This window comes from Boleophthalmus pectinirostris, unplaced genomic scaffold, assembly GCF_026225935.1.
Source record: "Boleophthalmus pectinirostris isolate CB_2022bp ecotype Guang Dong unplaced genomic scaffold, ASM2622593v1 HiC_scaffold_12, whole genome shotgun sequence".
NCBI lineage: Eukaryota > Metazoa > Chordata > Actinopteri > Gobiiformes > Gobiidae > Boleophthalmus > Boleophthalmus pectinirostris.
The window spans coordinates 2,669,913-2,691,768 of record NW_026571018.1 but is presented as its reverse complement, the minus strand read 5'-3'; the positions used below and the strand labels follow the sequence as shown (position 1 = coordinate 2,691,768).

At 38.4% G+C, this 21,856-nt stretch overlaps 1 protein-coding gene across 1 annotated transcript in view; it reads right to left on the bottom strand.

Moving 5' to 3' along the window:
• Positions 1-3,615: 3,615 nt before the first annotated feature.
• The window catches only part of klf5l (Kruppel-like factor 5 like), a 53,709-nt gene continuing 35,468 nt past the window's right edge, over positions 3,616-21,856 (bottom strand). Inside the window, exon 5 of the mRNA XM_020941073.2 lies at positions 3,616-5,611. Within this exon, the coding sequence (XP_020796732.1) occupies positions 5,433-5,611 (179 nt within the window). The 3' untranslated portion in view covers positions 3,616-5,432. The remainder of the gene's footprint in view (positions 5,612-21,856) is intronic.

Below are 21,856 nucleotides of genomic sequence, written 5' to 3'. Positions count from 1 at the left end.
CTCCCTCTTCTTTCTCTCCCTCTCATTCACCACTTTCTTTTTTCTACTATCATCTCTTTCATTCCATCTCTCTCCCTCCTTCCCTCCCTCCGACTCCTTCTCTGTTCCTTTCCCTCTCTCCCTCCCTTTCTCTCTTCTCTCTCTCCTCCCTCTCTCTTTCTCCTCCTCCTCCTCTTGTGTGTTCTGTCGTTTTTCCGGTCGGGTGAGAGTCGTGTGTCTCACCTCAGATGAACTTCTGCTCCTGAACCACATGAAACAAAAAAAAAGAACAGAACGCACAGACAAAAAGAGGACGAGAAAAGAACAAGTGAAAGACCCGCTCTTCCTCTGGGACGACAAAAACACACAAACACTTTACGGGAATAAAACCGCTTCAAATTCACGACAAAATCCACAAAAATCCACAAAAAACGACCAAATTCTGTAGACATTTCAAAATAAAATTATAATACTTTTCTGAAAATGTCTTGAATTTAGAATATTTCAGAACTTTACTGTTAAAAGTTTAAAGCTGCACTAAAACGTGGCTTCGTGGCGGAGGGTGCGCTACCTGCTCGTCTCCATGGAGATGTTAATACTTTGCCTGGAATGTTCCGCAGTGTGGCATTAACCTTTGACGCTTACACTTCTTTTTTATGGCTCAAAATCCATTAAAAACCTCACATTGTGACGGTGAGCGGGCTCGCCTCTCCACAGATCTGAGCTGTAACTTAACCTACTGGCTTGGTGGCCATGGAGAGAGGAGCTTTAATGCCATACTGCGGAACATTCAAGGCAAAGAAATACAATTATATGTATGTACGTTTTCAATCTGTGTGTCGTTTTTTTAGTTTTTCAAAATAAAACCAAAAATAAAACTGTTTTTTAAATTTTTGATTTTGTGTTTACATGAAAAATGGAAAAAAATTGATAATGACCATTTCCTGATTACGTGACTTAAACTGCAACGCCGGACTGAACCAGGACTAAACCGTTTTCAGGCCTGGTCTGGTCCCAGTCTGATCCCGGTCTGGTCCTGGTCTCAGTTCTGGTCTGGTCCTGGCCTCAGTCCCGGACACAATTCTGGTTTGGTTCTGGTCTGGTCCTGGCCTCAGTCCTGGCCTCACTCCCGGCCTCAGTCCCGGACTCAATTCTGGTTTGGTTCTGGTCTTGTCCTGGTCTCAGTCCTGGTCTTAGTTCTGGTTTCGTCCCAGTCTGATCCCAGTCTGGTCCTGGTCTGGTCCCGGTCTCAGTCCCAATCTCAGTTCTGGTCTGGTCCTGGTCTCAGTCCCAATCTCAGTTCTGATCTGGTCCCGGTCTCAGTTCTGGTCTGGTCCTGATCTCACTTCTAGTCTGGTCCTGAACCTGTTTTAGTCCTGTTTTAGTCCTGGTTCAGTCCTGGTTCAGTCCGTTCTCAGTTTTTTCAATTTTTCATTTAAACACAAAATCAAAAACTGAAAAAACAAATAATTATCTGTTTTTTCGTTTTCATTTTTGGAGACAAATAATGAAGAAAATAGTTGTTTTTTTCATTTTCTTATTTTTGATTTTATTTTGGAAAACGAATTAATGAATGACACATGAATTCTTTTCTTCCAGTTTTTCAGAATTTCTAAAATTGTTGATACTCCGTTTTGTGATTTAGTTTCAGAATATTTAAAATGTCCAAGATTTAGTCCATTTAATTTTATTTGTTTGCTTAATTACAACATAGATCAGAAAAGAACCGGGTTAATCCAGGTTGGAAACAAATTTTCTCTTAATATTTGCAAATGAAAATGACGTCCAGTTTTTATTTAACAAATCTTTTATTTCAAACAAAATACATAAAATAATCCATTGTTGTTCTTAATTATAAAGTCATATACAGCATCTCATAAAAATGAACAGTGTGTATCAAAAAACCAAGTCAAATTTAACATAAAATCATTTGAAATCCCATTATTAAAAACAGAAATATTAATATTAAAATAAAACATAAACCAGACAAATATTTACACGTCTCTTCTTTGAATAAATGCCATGTATTTACAAAAAGGACAGAGAACTTAATCCACAAAGACTCAAAAATCAACTCAACAGGGCAGTTTTCATGATTTAAAAGCTTACAGTTTTACTTTTTTTTTTTTTCTAGTCGAGATTAAAGGTTCTAAATTACACAAAATGGTCTCAGAAGTCAATTTGGCAAAGTACGGAACCTTTACATTGAAGTGCTCTGTATTGAAGAGAGAAATAAATACGTTTAAGTTTTTGTTTACTTCATTACGGAAGCCCTGAGCGGCAAGCAAAAAAAAAAAAAAAAAAGCATGTCATTTGGACTGTATTTTCTCTAACACTTTTTTTTTTCAGCCACGTCAACAGTAAAAAATAAAAATAAAAGAAATATTAGCTGTTGCTGTGAAGAAAAAAGACAAGATTATTTTTCTTTATATTTTTTTATATACTTAACATCTCAAAAAAAAAAAAAAAAAAGAATCTGACGTGCCTCTTTTTTTATTTAAAGCCACATCAAATAAAAAAAAAAAAAAAAGTTTTTTGTTTTTTTTTGCTGTTGCTGTAAAGAAGTGCAAAAAAAAAAAAAAAAAAAAAAAAAAAATCTTAGTAAATAGAGCCCTAATGACTTGCCTCATTTTTTTCAGCCACATCAACAGTAAAAAAAAAAATCTAAACTTTATTTATTTTTTTTAGGTATTGCTGTAAAGAAAAAAAAAGACATTTTTTTTTCTGAGTTGTTTGTGCAAAAAAAAATAAAATAAAATAGAGCCCAAATGACGTGCGTTTTTTTTTTTTTTTTTCCCCCACTTGCTGCTCAAGGCTTCCGTACTTCATTGATTAAAAAAAACAAAAAACAAAACTGTTTAAATTTGTTTACATTTTTAAAGTATTTTTCCGAATCAATTCTATATTTTCCAATTTTTATTCTTATTCTTATTATTGATTATTATCATTTTTTTTTTTTTTTTTAAACTTTGGTAGACTTCTTATTAGTGCAATTTTTCTACTCCACGTCATAATTTTGCTTTATTTTGAAATTACATCCAAACATGTCAGAAATGTCAAGTCAGACGAACTCAAACCAAACTGGAAAGACAATTTAAACATTTTACTCTGGAAATAATAAAAAAAAAAAAAAAGTCACTTGTTGGAGTTTTTCTTTGCGTTCTGACGGTTGAGATTTAGGTGGGCGGGGTAAAAATGCGTCTTAAGTCACGTTAACGTCAGAGCACTTTAAACAAACGGCGCGGTTTCGTAACTCCGAGACGCACCCTCCGTTCTGCACATCGTCGCTGCGGCAACGGGAGTAAACACAAGCAAATAATGGAGAGAGTGAAGCCTGGAATTTCTATTGTTGTTGTTGGGATACCATCAAGTTTTCCAGGTTCACGCAGGAATTTCGTCACAGCGGATTGTATGGGGAAAAAAAACAACAAAACATACAGTACAAAAAAAATATGGAAACAAAAAAAATAATAAAACAAATAAAAAAATTAAATAAAATAAAGATAATAATAAAAAATTAAGTCATAATAATAATAATAAAAACACAATACAAATAAATGTAAAAAAACTGAGAAATTATTTTTTTTTTAAATTCTAATGTGTAAAAACAAAAAAGAAAATTATATTTGTGGTAACTCCGACAAAAGACCTGGTTTAGTCCTGGTTTACTCCTGGAGTAGTACTTATTTAGACCTGGTTAAGTCCTGGTTTAGTCCTGGAGTAGCACTTATAGCCGGATATTGGTTTATCGACACAGCGACACAAAACAAATAAAAAAAACAAAGAAAGAGAAATTATTTAAAAAAATTCAAATGTGTAAAAACAAAAAAGAAAACAGTTTTGTGGAAACTCCTGCGACAATTAAAATGGCTTGAATTTGGATTGTTATTACTGTCTTTCTTAGTTTTGACTAGTTCCGTTCTGAATTTGAATCATAATTTCTGACAAATAAGTTCTTCTTTTAATCAAATTTCTTACATTTTTACTTCGAGCAAAATGTCGGTGGAGTAAGATTTCTTTCATACATTTTTTTTTACATTATTGCATTTAATGAAAAAATAAAAATATATAGAAAACATTATAGACTCAATCTAAAAAAAAATGAAGGTAGTTAAAGGATTATATTTGTACGGAGACCAAAAGGGGCACAGGTCAACTTAAATTTTCCATGTAGATTTCATATTGATTCTTATGCATTTTCTTATATATATATATTTTTTGCAGTGTGTTGAGTTTCAAATCAAAAATATACAAAAAGTCAAGTATTTATGTCATTACATTCATTAAAATTCAGACAGACAAAGGCACACGTATCGACAGTATTTACAAGGCTGAACTTTGACCCGGAAGCAGTGGAGTTGGCAGATAATTCCTGAACAAAAATGAACATGCCGATTGGTCCGATTTGGGGGAAAGCTTCAATTCATCCCTGTGCTCTGTCGGATCAGGCCTGACAAGCTCCAAGTTTAGACCCGGTTTAGTCCCGGATTAGTACTTATTTAGACCTGGTTTAGACCTGGTTTAGTCCTGGAATAGTACTTATTTAGACCTGGTTTAGTCCTGGAGTAGTACTTCTTTAGACCTGGTTTAGTCCTGGTTTAGTCAAGGCGTAGTACTTTTTTAGACCTGGTTTAGTCCAGGCGTAGTACTTATTTAGTCATAATTTAGTCCTAGAGTAGTACTTATTTAGATCCGGTTTAGTCCTGGAGCAGTACTTATTTAGACCTGATATAGTCCTGGAATAGTGCTTAATTAGACCCGGCTTAGACCTGGAATAGTACTTATTTAGACCTCGTTTAGATCTGATTTAGTCCTGGAGTAGTACTTATCAAGACCTCGTTAATCCTAGTTTAGTCCTGGAGTAGTACTTTTTTAGACCTGGTTTAGTCCTGGAGTAGTATTTCTTTAGACCTGGTTTAGTCCTGGTTTAGTCTAAATTGAGTTATGAATAAGTTAGAGAGTTTGATCTCAATTAAAACTGTTCATACTGTTGTTGTGTCCACAAGCAAAACACACTGAATGTTGTTAATTTGTTTACAGAGCTCATCTTAAAATCTGAATTACAGCGCCTTAAACCGGGATCGACATAAATGTTTGCGTCACTACTTCCTGTCCAGTTTTATCTCCGAGTCATAAAAAAAAAGAATAAATATTTAAAGAACACTTAAGGACATTTCTGCGTTTAGAAAAAGAGATGTTTGTGTCTCAATGCTAACGCTAATGCTAATTTTGGCATAATAAATATAAAAAAAACGCCACAAACTATTTTATAAAAGTATTCTACACGTACAAAGAAGAATTTGAATGAATTATATCGAGCTTGTAGAGCCCTTTGACCTCAGGAGCACAGGGAGGACGTTGTCGTGAGTGTGTGACTTTGTTTCGAGTGCTGCTGCTGAAATCTTTGCGTTAGCCTTAGCATTAGCTTTAGCCTTAGCTTAGCATTAGGCGCGTTAGTTCTGGTGCCTCTTCATGTGCAGGGCGAGGTGGTCGGAGCGGGAGAAGCAGCGGCTGCAGGCCACACATTTGAAGGGTTTGGCTCCGGTGTGTTTCCTGTAGTGTCTCGTCAGCTCGTCTGAACGGGCGAAGCGCCAGTCGCAGTTTTCCCAGGTGCAGCGGTACGGCTTCTCACCTGCACACACACACGGGAAGTACACGTCAGACCCTCGCACAAATACACAAATATACAAATGTACAAATATACATGAGCTTTAAAACTTATGTAGTCTTCTATAGTCTTGTTTTTGAAAATACCATATGACACAAAATAAACTCTTGTGAGCTTTAACCCTTTAGACGCCAAAGGTTTGTTCCTAAAACTTTCAATTTTGGACCTGGTTCAGTCCTGGTTCAGTCCTGTTTTAGTCCTGTTTTAGACCTGGTTTAGACCTGGTTTAGTCCTGGTTTAGTCCTGGTTTAGTCCTGGTTTAGTCCTGGTTTAGTCCTGATTCAGTCCTGGCTTAGACCTGATTCAGTCCTGGTTTAGTCCTGGAATAGTACTTATGGACGGATTATTTATTTATCAACACAGTAACACAAGATAAATAATAAAGAAAAATATAAAAAACAGAGAGAAATTATTTTAAAAAATTCAAATGTGTAAAAACAAAAAAGAAAATTGTATTGTGTTAACTCCTGCCTGGATTAAAATGCCTTGAATTTGCTTAATTTTGGCTGCTTCTGTTTTGAATTTGAATAATAATTTCTGACATATAAATTTTATTTATTTTTTCAATTTTTGCATAAAAAAAAGAAATTATAGTATATATATATATATATATATATATATATATATATATATATATATATATATATATATATATATATATATATATATATAAAAACATTATAGACTCACAGACTAACAAAATCAAGATAGTTAAAGGTTTATATTTAGTGTACATTTGTACGGAGACCAAAAGGGGCACAGGTCAACTTAAATTTACTTAAAAAAAAACAAAAAACAATCAGGATTCTTGTTGCTCCACACAAGCCCAGACAGATTTTCAACATCACAGTGAGATCAGAGAATGGGTCAAACGCAGGGGAGCTAACCCTTTATAATCTACGTTAAGACGGCAAAACATTACAAACATTTCATCTTACACAACGCACACGACGCACACAACGCACACGACGCGGACCTACGGCTGCGTTTGCGTACAGGTATTTGCCGTGCGCTCAGTCCAAAGTCAATATGTGCTCAGTGGAGGTAAATGAAAGCTGAGTGAGTGTAAACACGAGAGCTCCACCCAAACGCACAAAGAAACCACCAGCGATCGTGAGCTAATCTTCAACGAGAGCCCAGCACGGCGGGATCGGTATGTCCACCGGCGTTATCTGAACTTGTGCCGTTGAGTAAACAGGCTAAAAATAAAACACCAAAACAATAGAACGCAACAGAACGACGGAGGTGTCAATAGTCTGAGGATCCATTTGTGGAACATTTAATTGGTTTATAATTATCAGAGTAAAGTACAAATAGGAATCTCTGGGTGATTTTAAAGGTGCACTGTGTAACTTTTTGGTTGGGGGTTCATCACCTGCTTGTTTCCACAGATATGCCATTACTCTCTCATCAAATATGTTTTAGAGCTACAGATAGACTATAGAGACATTATTTATTTAAAATGTTGTTATTATTTTATATTATAGTTATTCTGGATTCAATGTTTAACCAAAACTTTTATTAAACATTTATTTAAAATTAGAAAAAGGTTCAACATATCTCAAAAGAAGAGAAAACATGCAGATGTTCTTGAGAATTTTCAATAAATATTTAGTTTGGCCCATGATTTAGTCCTAGTTTTAAATTTTGTCCCTCTGTGAATTTGAGTTTGACACTTCTGCTCTAGAATGTTCCAAAGTATTTCGCCTTTTAAATCACTTCTTAAAGACTAATTTTTATCGGTTTTAACTGGTTTTAGCTTGATTTTATTCCTTATTCATTTTATTCAATTTATTCTATCTATTTATTATTCATTTTTATTCTATTTATTGGATTATTTGCATCATTGTCTGTTTTTGTGTGTCTTCTGCAAGCGATATTTAGTCTTATTGTATTGTTCTTTGCTTTTATTATTATTAAACAGCTCAACTTTACATTTATTCAATTCCAAGTGGTTTTATCGCTCAAAAATATGTAGAAAAACAACATTCTGACTGTGAGCGGGGTCGTCTCTCCACAGATCTGACCTGTAACTTGGTCTGGTTTGTTTTCCATGAAGATAGAAAGGTTTAATGCCACACTGTGGAGCATTCCAGACCAAACAATAACACCTCAGTTGAGACATTCTCTTTTAAACATGCTTTTGGTCACCGTGAGATAAGTATTTCACATTTTCTAACTTAAAAAAAAACATCTGGATTTGGAAAATTTACTTTATAAACTTCAGCTGAGTTTCCATGAGGTATTTAGGCATTAGAGCTCCCTCTGCTGTCAGCGACGGGAATAAACAATGGCAAAGTAAACAAATGAATTCCTTATCTCTGTGAATGCTTTGGGTTTTAATGGACACAATCTGACCACAGAATGAGTTTGTGATACTTTATGAACTCAAAAACTGCACAGGAGAAGTCTGGAGTTTTATCTATGACGTAACTAAACAGGCAAAATGCAAAGTTCAGAGAGGACAATTTTCGACTAATGCGTAAATGAAACAAGTGTGAATGAACAAAAGTGCAACTCCAGGTCTGTTCTGATGACAATATAAGATGGGTAATGTTCTTTAAAACACGTCAGGTTGCAACTCTGGGCAAATCTCCGCTCTTGTACTCGGATACTGGAGGCACACTGGTTAAAGTGTCTTGCCCATGGACACAGCAATTGTATTCACAGGTTTGAGCGAGAAAGTGCTGCTGCCCCACTGTGGCACCTGAGTTCCCAGACGTCTCATATTCCAATACAAACCAGGCCAACCCACATTAGATCATTGTCAAATTTGTATGGACTAAATACGAAAAACAAAAAAAAACAAAAAAACTGCACTACAAACTTTAAAAACACACATTTTTCAAAACCCTGGAGTAGACAGTAGATTTTAAATGGTGTTGAACTTCTCACTTTGAATGTATTAACTCTGAAAAAACATGTTTAAATTATTTTAAATTATTTTTATGTCAGTTGTTGGCATTTTAAGTGTACATTTTCTAAGTGAAAATTATTTAAATTTCTCTTTTAACCGCCCACAGATGTAAATGCCCAATAGAAAACTGTCTGTCTGTCCTCCTCACTCACACAGGGTCGATGCTTCTGCCTTGGCATCTTGGATCTTTGCTGTGAAATTCAACACTCGGGACTCGACACTTGGGACTCGACACTTGGGACTCGACACTCCGGATTCGACACTCCGGATTCGACACTCCGGATTCGACACTCCGGATTCGACACTCCGGATTCGACACTCCGGATTCGACACTCCGGATTCGACACTCCGGATTCGACACTCCGGATTCGACACTCCGGATTCGAGGACTTCAAAGTATTTGGGCTGAATATTTAAAGGTGACATTTTTATACATATTAAAAAAATACACTTAAAATTTCCACACACACAAAAAAAAATAAAAAAATAAAACATCTTTATTTAGAGTCAAAAGATCCAGCTGTATTTAAAATTCAAAATCTGAAAAAAAAAAATAATCATCTTCTATACACTACACAAAATAACACAAATTTCTCAAAACCCCGGAGTATGTAGAATCTTCTTGAACGTCATTTTAGTGAAAGAGGCTGGATCCTGGTTTAACGCCGCGTCAGGACCCCCGTGTGGAGAGTCAGGTTTTCTTTATCTGAACCTGCTCCGTCCTGATTAGATAAACCTGCAGAACCATCCATCACCGTGACAGGTCCAAAGAACAACCAGCGAAAAGGAAACACTTCACACCAGAGCCGCTCCATCCACGACCAGAGGACTTCACTTCTGACCAACTTTTCCAACTTTTGATCAAATTATAAAGTTGTTGCCAGAGTTTTTACACCTTACGTTATATTGAAATTGACTCTTGTGAGCTTTAAGTCGTGTTGAAATGTTGTTATCTCCTCAAAAACAGACCTGGAGTTGGGTTTAATCCTTTGTTATTCGTCTGTTTACATCTCAAAAGTTAAAAATGCTCTGTTCCCTCTTGTGATGTCATGAAGCGGTAGTTTTCAGTGACTTTTGACCTTTTTTAGTTCAGTAAAAACTGGCAATTCCAGGGTCGAAATGATCCAAATAATTCCAGAGAAGGTGTGAGCTATTGTTGATTTGTTTTTATTTCGAGTTTGTGCCATGAGAGAAACAATAATCACACACATATCTTGAAAAGGAACAGGAAGAAGAAAAAACTTGCCCCCGTTCATGACACAGTTTCAAAAATTCAAAAATGATGTGGTTGCTTCTGAACACTGATGACGAAACTTTACAAATATTTACTACTACTAAATATATCTACTAAATATAATTTTAACCCAATTTCTTTCTTTCCTTTTTTTTTTGTATTGTACTGTTTTATAGTTGTACAAACTAATAATGATGTTGATGAAGGCACAAAAGTTTATCGTTTATGATCGTACAAAATAAACCACAATGAGAATGAAAGAATGTAAGGATTTTTTTGTTTTCATTTATGGTCGTACAAACTAAGGATGAGCTTGATTAGTCGACTAATCCATAACTGATCATTAAGAATTTTGTTGATCAAGTTAATTTTAAAAATCAACACACTGAATGTAGGCCGCTGTGCAAATGAGTCATGTGGTTTTAAGTTTTGTTTCTGTAAAACGTAAACAAATGCGTCAAAGCTAAATTAAACACATTATAATGACAAACGGGCTGATGTGGATCTAGAGTCGTTATGGTTTATTAATTTAATTATTTAATTAATCATTGCATTTATATAGCACCTTTCAAGATCCCCAAAGCGCTTTACAGATTATTATTCATCCACTCAACACTCAGTTGGTGTAATGTTTTTTTATTGGTACGGATGTGAGGATGTGTCTAGATTTGTTCATTTTTACTGCTACAGATCTGCTCTGTCGAAGTTTCATTGTATTTCATACAATGACAATAAATAAATCTATCTAGCCACAGCTGCCCTGGGACAGACGAGTGAGGCTGCCAATCTGCGCCATCAGTCCCTCCGACCACCATCACTCACACACACAAACACACACACACACCACTTTCATACAAGGCAATGAGGGTGAAGTGTCTTGCCTAAGGACACAACAACACACTGGTGCCTCCTGTGGCCCTTGGAATTCCCAGAGTCTCCATCCGAGTGCTGACCAGACCCGGACCTGCTGAACTTCTGACATCTGACGGGATCAGACTTTAACAAACCAGTGTGGCTCGGTTTATACGTTGTAAAGTTGAGTTTATTGATGCAGATTACTAACAGTAATAATAATAATAATGATAATTTTAATATCAAAACATTCATGATTAATTGAAAATCGATCGCTAAATCTGACAATCGATTAAGAAAATGTAATCGAATGCCCATCCCTCGAACAAACTCACAACAAAGGCAGCACAAAATGTATCACTTATGATCGTATCAAAATAAAAAGTATGTGAAGTATGAAAAGCATGTGTTTAGTTAATAGTCATGGTTTACTTGTGAAGACAGTGGATCTAATGTTCTAAGTATTTCTGTAAGATTAGATTTTTATATTGTACGGAGTGTTTTTATCACTTTGAGACTCAGAACTCAGCCTAAATTTGCAGGGTTTGTGAGTTAAACATGTGCAAATGAAACAAAAACACAACTCCAGGTCTGTTAATAACGTAAGATGTGCCTTTTGTCCGCTCCATTTCCCTCTCTTCAAGTTCCTCGGTGAAGACTGCGAGTGAGTTTATAAAGAAACGCTCGGCGATGGCAGCTGTGTTTGCCCGCTTCAGCTCCGACTCTTTTATCCCCGAAGTTCAACAAAACAACAACGGCCGATCGCAGCCGCAGAGGAGACCGCAAACAGAGCGCCGCGGATCAGAGCTCATCCGTCAAACTCTTTCAAACGCTCGGGGACGGGAGAACGTTTTACACTTTCGGGAAATCGGCGCCAACGTTGAAAGAAAAAGAGCAGCACATAAATCATTCTGAATTAGAACAATGTCTCCTTCAGTTCTTTGACTTTGGTTGATTTCATAAAGAGGTTCAAAAGGGAACAGTTTCTGAGAACGATTTCTTACGTTACGAAACCTGAAGATCTTTTATTTATATTACACGGAATTGACTCTTGTGAGGTTTAAGTTGTGTTTTAAAGTCGTTTCCTCATCAAAAACAGACCTGGAGTTGTGTTTCGTTTCATTCACACATGTTTGAGTAACTCTTTTTCTATTATTAGTCTAGCCTGATTCATCACACGGTTTCACTTCTTAGAAACCGTGTGATCATTACGATTCGTTCGCTTGACGGTAGGTGGGTACTTTTTTATTTAACCAATCGCTGCTGTTTGGTTCATTTCTCTCCAGCGACTAGATCAGGAATCAGAATAGGCGAGTTTCATTGTTGACAAAAGCGTGCGTTGCATGCTGGGAATTATTTTGGTCGGTGGCAATAAACACTAATTCAACATGACAGACGGAGCGAGAAAGCACGTAAAGGGTATTGATCCCAGTTATTTATCCACTCTAACGGCAGAGGACCCAAGACCATTTGACCAGAAATTGGTCATAAGCATCGACGGAGCCAAATCACCCTTTTCAACCCCGACAGAGCCTGGACCAAACCAAATTTCTGGTCAGAATCTCCAACTACCTGGACAAATATTCACTTGGGCGACATCCACAATGACTTGGTGGAAACTCCTGGGCCATTCACAGCAGAAAAGATGAAAACCTCCAAGAGTCTTGATGTGTTGTTGAACTTGTTGGAGTCCACGGTTTGTTAGGATCTTCTACATTTGCTCTGCGGATGTTTGAAAGCTGTTTAATTCACCGTTAGCGGTTCTTTTCACTCAGAATATGAAAAAGACATTTTCCTTCTTCCGTGCTTCTATTTGTGCATCCGATAATGCAGCAGGAATTTACCATTATCGGGGAGAAATACTCGAGGTTACGCACTGTGTTTGACCACTATCGTGTTTCTTGCCTCCGACCAAAATATTTCCCAGCAGCAACGCGGGCTTTTAATAACAATGACGTCAGCTGAAACTCGCCTATACACTATACAGTTCGCAAAAATTCCTGAAGTGCGAGTTCAGGCACCAGCCAATCAGCGAAGAGCCAGACATTCTGTGTTGGCGACGATTCCCAAGATCGAGAATTTAAAGTTGGAACAAAGAGAATGTTTGGTGAATTTTATCACGAGGAAAGACATTATTGTCCTTCTTCCTACGGGATTTGGAGCATTACATACATCACGACCAAACAGCAGCGATTGGTTAATTAAAAAAAAGTCCCCGCCTACAGTTGAGCGAAAGAATCCTAATGCTGCGAGGTCAGACGGTTTCTACGAAGTGAGACCGGCTGATGAATCAGGTTAGTAATGCATGTATGTATACAAGATACTTTGGACAGACCAGGCTCCAACAGAATCCATGTGCCATTCGTTCATTCATTTTTCAAAATAAAACCAAAAATAAGAAAACGAAGAAACAACAATTTTCTTCATTATTTGTCTCCAAAACCAATTTTCAATTTTGTGTTTAAATGAAAAATGGAAAAAAACGGATAATGACCATTTCCTGTTTACGTGACTTAAACTGAGCTGCAGGACTGAACCAGGACTAAACCGGGAGGATCCGAACAGGTCCGGGTGATCAGGACTGAGACCGGGACCAGACCGGTACTAAGACTGGGACTGAGACCAGGACTGAGACCAGGACAGTTTAGTCCTGGTTCAGTCCCGGTTCAGTCCCGGGTTGAAAACTGAAAAAACAAATCATTATCTGTTTTTTCATTTTGGTTTTGGAGACAAATAATGAAGAAAATCGTCGTTTGTTTCCATTTTCTTATTTTTGGTTTTATTTTGAAAAATAAACAAATAAATGAACAACACACAGATTCAGCCGCTTTTCCCAGGTGAAAAACAATGAAAACTAAAAACCTTAATGTGGTTTTCAGCTTGAGTGATTTCTATTTAGAGTCCGGACTTAATCTTGTAAACAAAGTTCCCGTGTATCTGATTGTGCTCGGTTCTATAAATGTCCCCGTGTGTTTTGACTTGCCACGAGGAGAATGTGGTCCGTCCAGAGTCTTTGCAAAAACAAAACGAGAAAAGATTGAAGCCCGGCACAGTTCATCCGTCACTCTGACACCGCCTTTTGTCCCGTACAATGAAGCACCTACAGTTATTTAATATTGACTTATGTGGCGCGGGTTCAGTGTGCGAGCCTGTCGTTCGAACAGAGACAAATGGCCCCGCGCTCATTATGGCTCGTGAAAAACTCCGACAAAGAATTTAATCCGTGTATTACAAACAAAAACATTCGGAACACGTGACCAAATTCGGTTTAAAGTCGCTCGCGTTATGCCGTTTTCTGATCCGTTCGCGCGTCGATGATGTCGTTTTCTCGTCACAAACGGACTCGGAGTTGGGATTTTGCTGCAGATTTTACACCGAGCTCTTTTCTCCGCTGTGTTTTTAAACTCCACACACCTTCACGAGAATCATTTGGGTCAATTCAGTGCCAGAATTTGTGCTGAATCTCTGCTAAACAGAAAAACGGAAAAGGAGCGGGAAAACTACAGCTTTGTGACATCACGAGGTGGAACAGAGCGTTTCAGTCCATGTATTATGAATGACTATTTTAAAAAAACTAAACTAAACAAAAAAAAAAACAACATTACTACATTGACTTGTTACCGTTTTAGGTTCAGTGTGTAACCGGTTTAGTCCCGGTTTAGTCCTAATGTGATCCAGGTTTAGTCCTGATGTGATCCAGGTTTAGTCCTGATGTGATCCAGGTTTAGTCCTGATGTGATCCAGGTTTAGTCCTAGTTTAGTCTTAGTTCAGCCCCGGTTTAGACCTGATGTAGTCCTGGTTTTAGTCCTAGTTTAGACCAGATGTAGTCCAGATTTAGTCCTAGTTTAGTCCTGGTTTAGACCAGATGTAGTCCAAATTTAGTCCTAGTTTAGACCTGGTTTAGACCTGGTGTAGTCCTGGTTTAGTCTTAAACCTTTCCATTTTCACAGAGACCAAACCAGGTCACGTTACAGGTCAGATCTGTGGAGAGGCGACGCCGCTCACACTCAGAATTTTATCTTATTATTATATTTTTTTAGGTATTTTTGAGCTGTAATTGAATAAATATAAATTAGATCTGTTTAAAGTCACACTACGGAACATTCCAGGCAGAGCAATGACGTATCCATGGAAACAAGCAGGTGACGGACCCTTAAACAAAAAGTTACACAGTGCAGCTTTAACCGAGATGCACAAATTTATCCCAAAACTCACACTTCTTTTTTTAAATTACGTAAAGGGAAAATAAAAATGGAACATTTCCAGATGAGTCTTCGGTCTCGGTCTCAGACTTTGCTCCCGCCTCATAAATAACTGCGCACATTCCTCCGAGCGTGTCCGACTTTAACGACGCTCGAGGGCCCGGAGCGTCCTTTTTCCGAGCGCGAGAGCAAACAGCGAACGCCTCTCGAGATCGGCCCATAAAAACCCGCCAAGTGGACTTTATCAGCGCGTGTTTGGAAAGAGGGTTTGGAGCCGGTCTCTAATCGCACTGATAACACTCCGCTCTTTACACCAACGACAAAAAGGCCCGGCGCTCAGACCACGTCCAAGTCCCGATCTGGAGCAAGGGTTGAGTCCAGACCGAAGTCCAGAACAAGTCCATGTGTTTGACCAATAAAATGTTACGACCTGAACTGTAAAACAAAAACAACAACAAGAACAAAAACAAGAACAAAAACAAGAACAAGAACAACAAGAACAAGAACCAGGAGCACAAGTGACCAGATTATTCTAAACCGCGACACACAAAGTTTAGACCTGATCTAGTCCTGGTTTAGTTTTATTTTAGTCCTGGTTTAGTCTTAGTTTAGAACTGGTTGAGACCTGGTGTAGTCCTGATGTGGTCCTGGTTTAGACCTGATGTAGGGCTGATTTAGACCTGGTTTAATCCCAGGTTAGTCCTGGTTTAGACCCGATATAGTCCTGGTTTAGTTTTATTTTAGACCTGATGTAGTCCTGGTATAATCCTGGTCTAATCATGGTTTAGACCTGGTTGAAACCTGGTTTATTCCTGGTTGAGACCTGGTTTAATCCCAGGTTAGTCCTGGTTTAGACCCGATATAGTCCTGGTTTAGACCTGATGTTTAGACCTGATGTAGTCCTGGTTTAGATCCGGTTTAGTCCTGGTTTAGTTTTAATTCAGTCCCAGTTTAGATTTGGTTTTCTTGGATCAACTCAGCTCTGGAATTTCCAATTTTTACAAAACAAAAAGGCAAAATGTAAGTTTTAATTTGAATACTACCACACCACGTGACTTTATAAAACGGAACAGAACGTTTTGAGTTTTGAAGATGTTCACAGATGAATAATAAAGACTTTTTCAAACATGAGCGAATGAAACAAAACACAAGTCCAGGTCTGTTTCTCGATGAGGTAACACGATTCTAACACGTCTTAAATCTCTCCGGAGTCGGGTTTATGCAACGTCGGAGCTTTAATTCTCTCGCCGCAGCGTCTTAACCTCACGTGTAAATCTGGTGTTGGGTTCGAGCGTCTCTCTGATCGTTCATTCCAAACGCGTGAGTCACAAACAGGACTCTGCAGGTTCAGCCTCCACATTGTGCGCTCAAAAGAACATTTAATCCCAGCTGTTTTCAACTTTATGATCCAGTGTAAGGCCGCTCCAGTTAATCCCAGTGCCCCGCAAGCCGCCGCCGGGTCACAAGTTCAGTTCCCAGGCCCGGGGGGATCGAGCAGATTCGTGCGGATGTTCTTCCCGTGCAGGTGTAAAAAGTTTTCCGGTTTCTTCCGTCGAACCTAAAAACGTGAAAACAAAAATCCTCCACCGGTCCGGGATTCCTGGACGTAAACAGACGGAGGAAACCTGCGCGACGCTACGTTACAAACAGGAAGTAGTCCACTGATGTAGTCCAGGTTTAGACCTGGTTTAGTCGTGGTTTAGTCTTAGTTTAGGTCCAGGTTTAGTCCTGTTTCAGTCCTGGTTTAGTCCTGGTTTAGTCTTAATTTAGTCCTGCTTTAGTCCTGGTTTAGTCGTGGTTTAGACCTGGTTTAGGACTGGTTTAGTCTTAATTTAGTCCTGCTTTAGTCCTGGTTTAGTCGTGGTTTAGACCTGGTTTAGTCGTGGTTTAGACCTGGTTTAGGGCTGGTTTAGTCTTAGTTTAGTCCTGGTTTAGACCTGATGTAGTCCTGGTTTTATTCTGGTTTAGTCCTGGTTTAGACCTGTTTAGTCTGTTTTAGTCTGGTTTACCTGGTTTAGGCCTGGTTTAGTCTTAGTTTAGTCCTGGTTTAGTCTTAGTTTAGTCCTGGTTTAGCCTGGTTTAGTCTTAGTTTAGTCCTGGTTTAGACCTGGTTTAGTCCTGGTTTAGACCTAGTTTAGACCTGATGTAGTCCTGGTTTTATTCTGGTTTAGTCCTGGTTTACGCACATCAAGATAAACACTTTAAAAGCTGCATTGTGTCACTTTTTGGTTGAGGGTCCATTACCTTCTTGTTTCCATGGATACCTCATTTCTCTATCTGAAATGTTCCACAGTGTGACTTTACACCGCTCTACCTTACACTTCTTCAATCACGGGTAGTTTTATCGCTCAAAAATACAGAGAAAAACCAAACATCTGACCTGGGATCTGGTCTGGTTTGGTCTCCATGGAGATAGAAAGGTTTAAAGCCACACTGCGGGACATTCCAGACAAAGCAACAACATTAAAACATCACATAAAAGCATCTGTAACTTCTTTAAATGCCGTTTATTTTGAGCTTTAAACCGTCTTAAAAAGTTTCCAGTTGAACTTTTTTTTTTTTTTTTTTTTTTTTGCAGGAGTCATTCGAGGACACTCCAAATTAGGTCGATTTTAATAAGCGCTTCGTCACGGGCCTGTGCAGAACCCAGAGCGGCGAGGACGGCGTGTGCACCGGCACAGTCACGTTTGAGCTCCACCTCGTTCGACGGGTTTTTGATGAGAACAAACAGGCCCAGGGAACATCTGAACAGGAGCCCGAGACGTTTCCTACGCCTGAGGTGAGAACTTTAAACTCCCCGTGTCTCCGAGCGTCTAAAAACAAAAACAAACCACGAGGACGTTCTGCTTCGGCTCAGATTCAAAGTCCAAGAAACGACACAATTTGAACGCTGAAGCTTCGACGTGACACAAAATGGACTCTTCATGTTACAAAAGCATTTTCCTCATCAAAAACAAACCTGGAGATGTGTTAAGTTGTTTATTTTTAGTCTGTTTACATCTCCAAAACTCAAAATGCTCAGAGCCACAATCCATGTGTCGTTCATTTGTTTTTCAATATAAAACCAAAAATAAGAAAATGAAAAAAACAACTGTTTTCTTCATTATTTGTCTCCAAAACCAAAATAAAAAAAACAGATAATGATTAGTTTTTTCAGTTTTTGATTGAATGAAAAATGGAAAAAATGGATAATCGCCCAAACCAGGACTAAAACGGGTTCGGGACCAAGACTGGGACTGAGACCAGGACCAGACCAGGACCAAGACTGGGACTGAGACCAGGACCAGACAGTGATTGAGACCGGGACTGAAACCGGGACCAGACCGGGACTGGTCTGGGGCCAGACCGGGACCAGACCGGGCCAGGACCGAGATCGGAACCTAGACCAAGACTGGGACTGGGACCAGGAACAGACCAAGACTGGGACTGAGACCGAGTCTGGGACCAGATAGGGACCAGGCCATGACAAGAAAAAGATCGGGATCGAGACCAGGACTGAAACCGAGACCGGGACCGAGACCGGGACCAAGACCGGGACCAGAAAGAGACCGGGACTGAGTCTGGGACCAGAAAGAGACCGGGACTTAGACCGGGAACAGGACCAGGACTGAGGCTGGGACCAGATGAACTGAAAACGGTTCAGTCCTGGTTCAGTCCTGGTTTAGTCCTGGTTTAGTCCTGGTTTAGTCCTGGTTCAGTCCTGGTTCAGTCCTGGTTTAGTCCGGCATCGCAGTTTAAGTCACGTAAACGGGTCATTATCTGTTTTTCCCATTTTTCATTTAAACACAAAATCGAAAAAAACAAATCATTATTTGTTTTTTTCATTTTGGTTTTGGAGACAAATAATGAAGACAACAGACACATGGATTAAACACCTTGTGATGTCATGAAGCTGTAGTTTTCACATCTTATTTTTACTTTTAGTTCAGTAGATTTTGGCAATTCCAGGGCTGAAAAAATGATCCAAATGATTCTAGTGAAAGTGTGTGGAGTTTGAAAACACAAAGAGAGCAAGGCATGACATCACAAGGTGGAGTTTGTGCGTTAAACGTGTGTAAATGAAAGAAAACACAACTCCAGGTCTGTTTGTGACGAGGAACCGACATTAGAACACCAAAAAAAAAAAGCATAATATGGGCCCTCGTTAAATGGAGCTCATCAAATTACTATATTTTTTGGCAGTTTTTCATGGTTTGGGTGTTTCCTGTGACTTTTTTATTAAAATGTTCTCAGTGAAGTGTGGAGAGGCTCTAGTCTTGTGTGTGAGTATCTGCTCCTGTTCCTCCTGTACCACTGTCACTTCACTCTACTGCACATGTCTCCTGCAGAAAGAGCCTCTGTCCTGCTGCGAGTCGTGAAATCTGCAGCCGAAAACGATAATCGAGCAGCAGAAAAAGTTTGGAGTGAGACAGAAACTTGTGACACTGGGAGGATGCACCATGAAACTTTCCTGAAGTCACTGGATGATGGACAAAGTCTGGACTTCAGTGACACTGAAACCATCCTGTCGAGATTCAGAAAGACCCGAATAATTCTAACTGGAACTGATGCTGAGTCTGACGACAGCGACACAGAAGAGGAAGCGACGCTGTTTACCTCTGGAGGTCGAGGCCGAGTTGTTCAGAAGTGACACCGAGGATGAAGAATTTAAGAGTTTTAATGATTTTAAATTTGTTGTTTTTCTTATTTTCAGTGCAAAGAGTTGTTTTTTTTTATTATTTTAAGCGCAAAGAGTTGATATTTTTATTTTAAGTCCAAAGAGTTGATATTTTTTCTTATTTTTAGTGGAAAGTGTTCATATTTTTCAAATTTTAAGTGCAAAGAGTTGTTTTTTATTATTTTCATTGCAAAGAGTTGTTATTTTTTATTATTTTAAGTACAAAGAGTTGATATTTTTCAAATTTTAAGTGCAAAGAGTTGTTTTTTATTATTTTCATTGCAAAGAGTTGTTCTTTTTATTATTTTCAGTGCAAAGTGTTGATATTTTTTCTTATTTTCAGTGTAAAGAGTTGCTGTTTTTCTAATTTTCAGTGCAAAGAGTTGTTGTTTTTCTCATTTTAAGTGTAGCAAGATGTATTTTCATATTTTAAGTACAAAAAATCTTGTTCCATTGGTCGATAATTTTACTTGTGAAGTGAAATTTACTCAAATCATGATAAAACTTTCTTAATTCAAGTTATCTTAACTTCACTAGATTTTGTTTTTTGCAGTGCTCCAGCTGTTTTGTGTTGAAAAATCATTATTCTATTTCCTTTAAAAAGCGTGAGAATGTTTTTATAAGTAAAGTATTACTGAAATGAGTCTTAATATTCCTCCATTTCCTTGTGATGAAAATGGAGTTTGACATTTGGGTATCGTGACAGCACTAATGCAGTATTAAGCCGGCGTATTAAGTGTGCGCTCTCGTCACCGCCGTACGTAAGCCTGCTTTAGCTGCTATTATGACCATTATCTGGTTAATGGCGTTTTTTTCCTCCGTGTATTTTCCAGTGTTAATGAGCTGTGCTCTGTTTAACTTCTATAGAGTCTGTGCTCTTGGCTCACGCTGCCGCTGCAGGTGTCCATTGTATTAGTCTCATTTATCAGCTGTTGTGTTTGTCTTTCTGCTGTTTCTCTACGCCCCCCGCCCCCCCAGCGCTCCGGAGACCTGCCCTCACCTGCACACACCGACACACTGACAAAAAACTACTGATTACATGAGTAGTTTAAAACATTTTGCTTAAAAACCGTTCGATATTACGCAAACACGACTCTTGTGAGATTTACGTCATGATAAAAAAGGGCTGGGCAATTCTTTTTTTTAACGGGGCCACAGGAGAAACTGAAAATATTGTGTAACGCTGAGCCAAAATGAACAAAATTCTGCAAAATATTAATTGTATTTCTTTACAAAAAGCAGTAAATATCATTGTTTTGACGACTTTGTTATGACAATGAAAAGTGAGGTTTCTTTACAAAAATGTCAGAAAAAACACCTATAAATTAAAAACAATACAGCTTTAGTCCATGCATGGCCCGTCAGAGTCGACCAAAGGGCCTTGGATGTCTGTGTTAGAACGTTGTTACCTCGTCAAAAACTCTAATTGCTCTGCTCCACCTTGTGATGTCATGAAGTTAACAGCTCCATTTTACCTTTTGTTTAGTAAAGACTAAAAATTCCAAGGCTGAAATGATCCAAATGATTCTAGTGAAAGTGTTTGGAGTTAAAACAGCACACTTCCTGTATGTACCGCATGACATCACAAGGTGGAACAGGTGTTTGTTTTTTTTCAGTTTGAAAGAAAAACTGAGGGCCTGTTCACACGAGAACGCTTATGGGTAAAAACGACTAATTATTTGATCAGAAGTGTCTTTTGTTTAGACGGTGACGGCGTTTTGGGGCTTAAAAACGCAAAAATCTGAAACCAGCCTCCAGAGTGGAAAAGTTGAACACGCTTGTAAAGATTCCAGGTCAAGTTACAGGTCAGATCTGTGGAGAGGCGACCCTACTCAGTCACGTTTTGAGACAATGTTTTGCAGATTTAAACATCTGTAACTGAACACATGCATGATGGACGTGTTTAATGCCCTATTGTGGAACATTCAAGACAAAGCAAGTACATGACATCTCCTCCACAAGTAACGCTCAGCATCAGATAATCATTTTTATTTAAAATTTGGAGTTTTGGAGTTTTATTACTCCCAACAGACCTTTTTCACAACGGCCGGAAGTGTTGCGATGTAGGTAAACGTCACTTCTGGTTAACGATTTTCTGCGACAAAATGTGTAAATGTGTGTCTTTTTCTACACCAGCTTCATAAATCTGCCCCAACACCAAATCTTCAACCGACAAGATCACGAGATGTGATGTGCTCCACTGCGTTGTTTAGACTACGTTTATATGATGACGTGTGCACAGAAGACGCAAAAGCTGTGTCGCGTCTTCACTTTTTATTCTGCGTTCAGACGAGTGTTTTCAGGAGGAAATCTGCTGCACACGCTGACGCAAAAGTGTGTAGAATT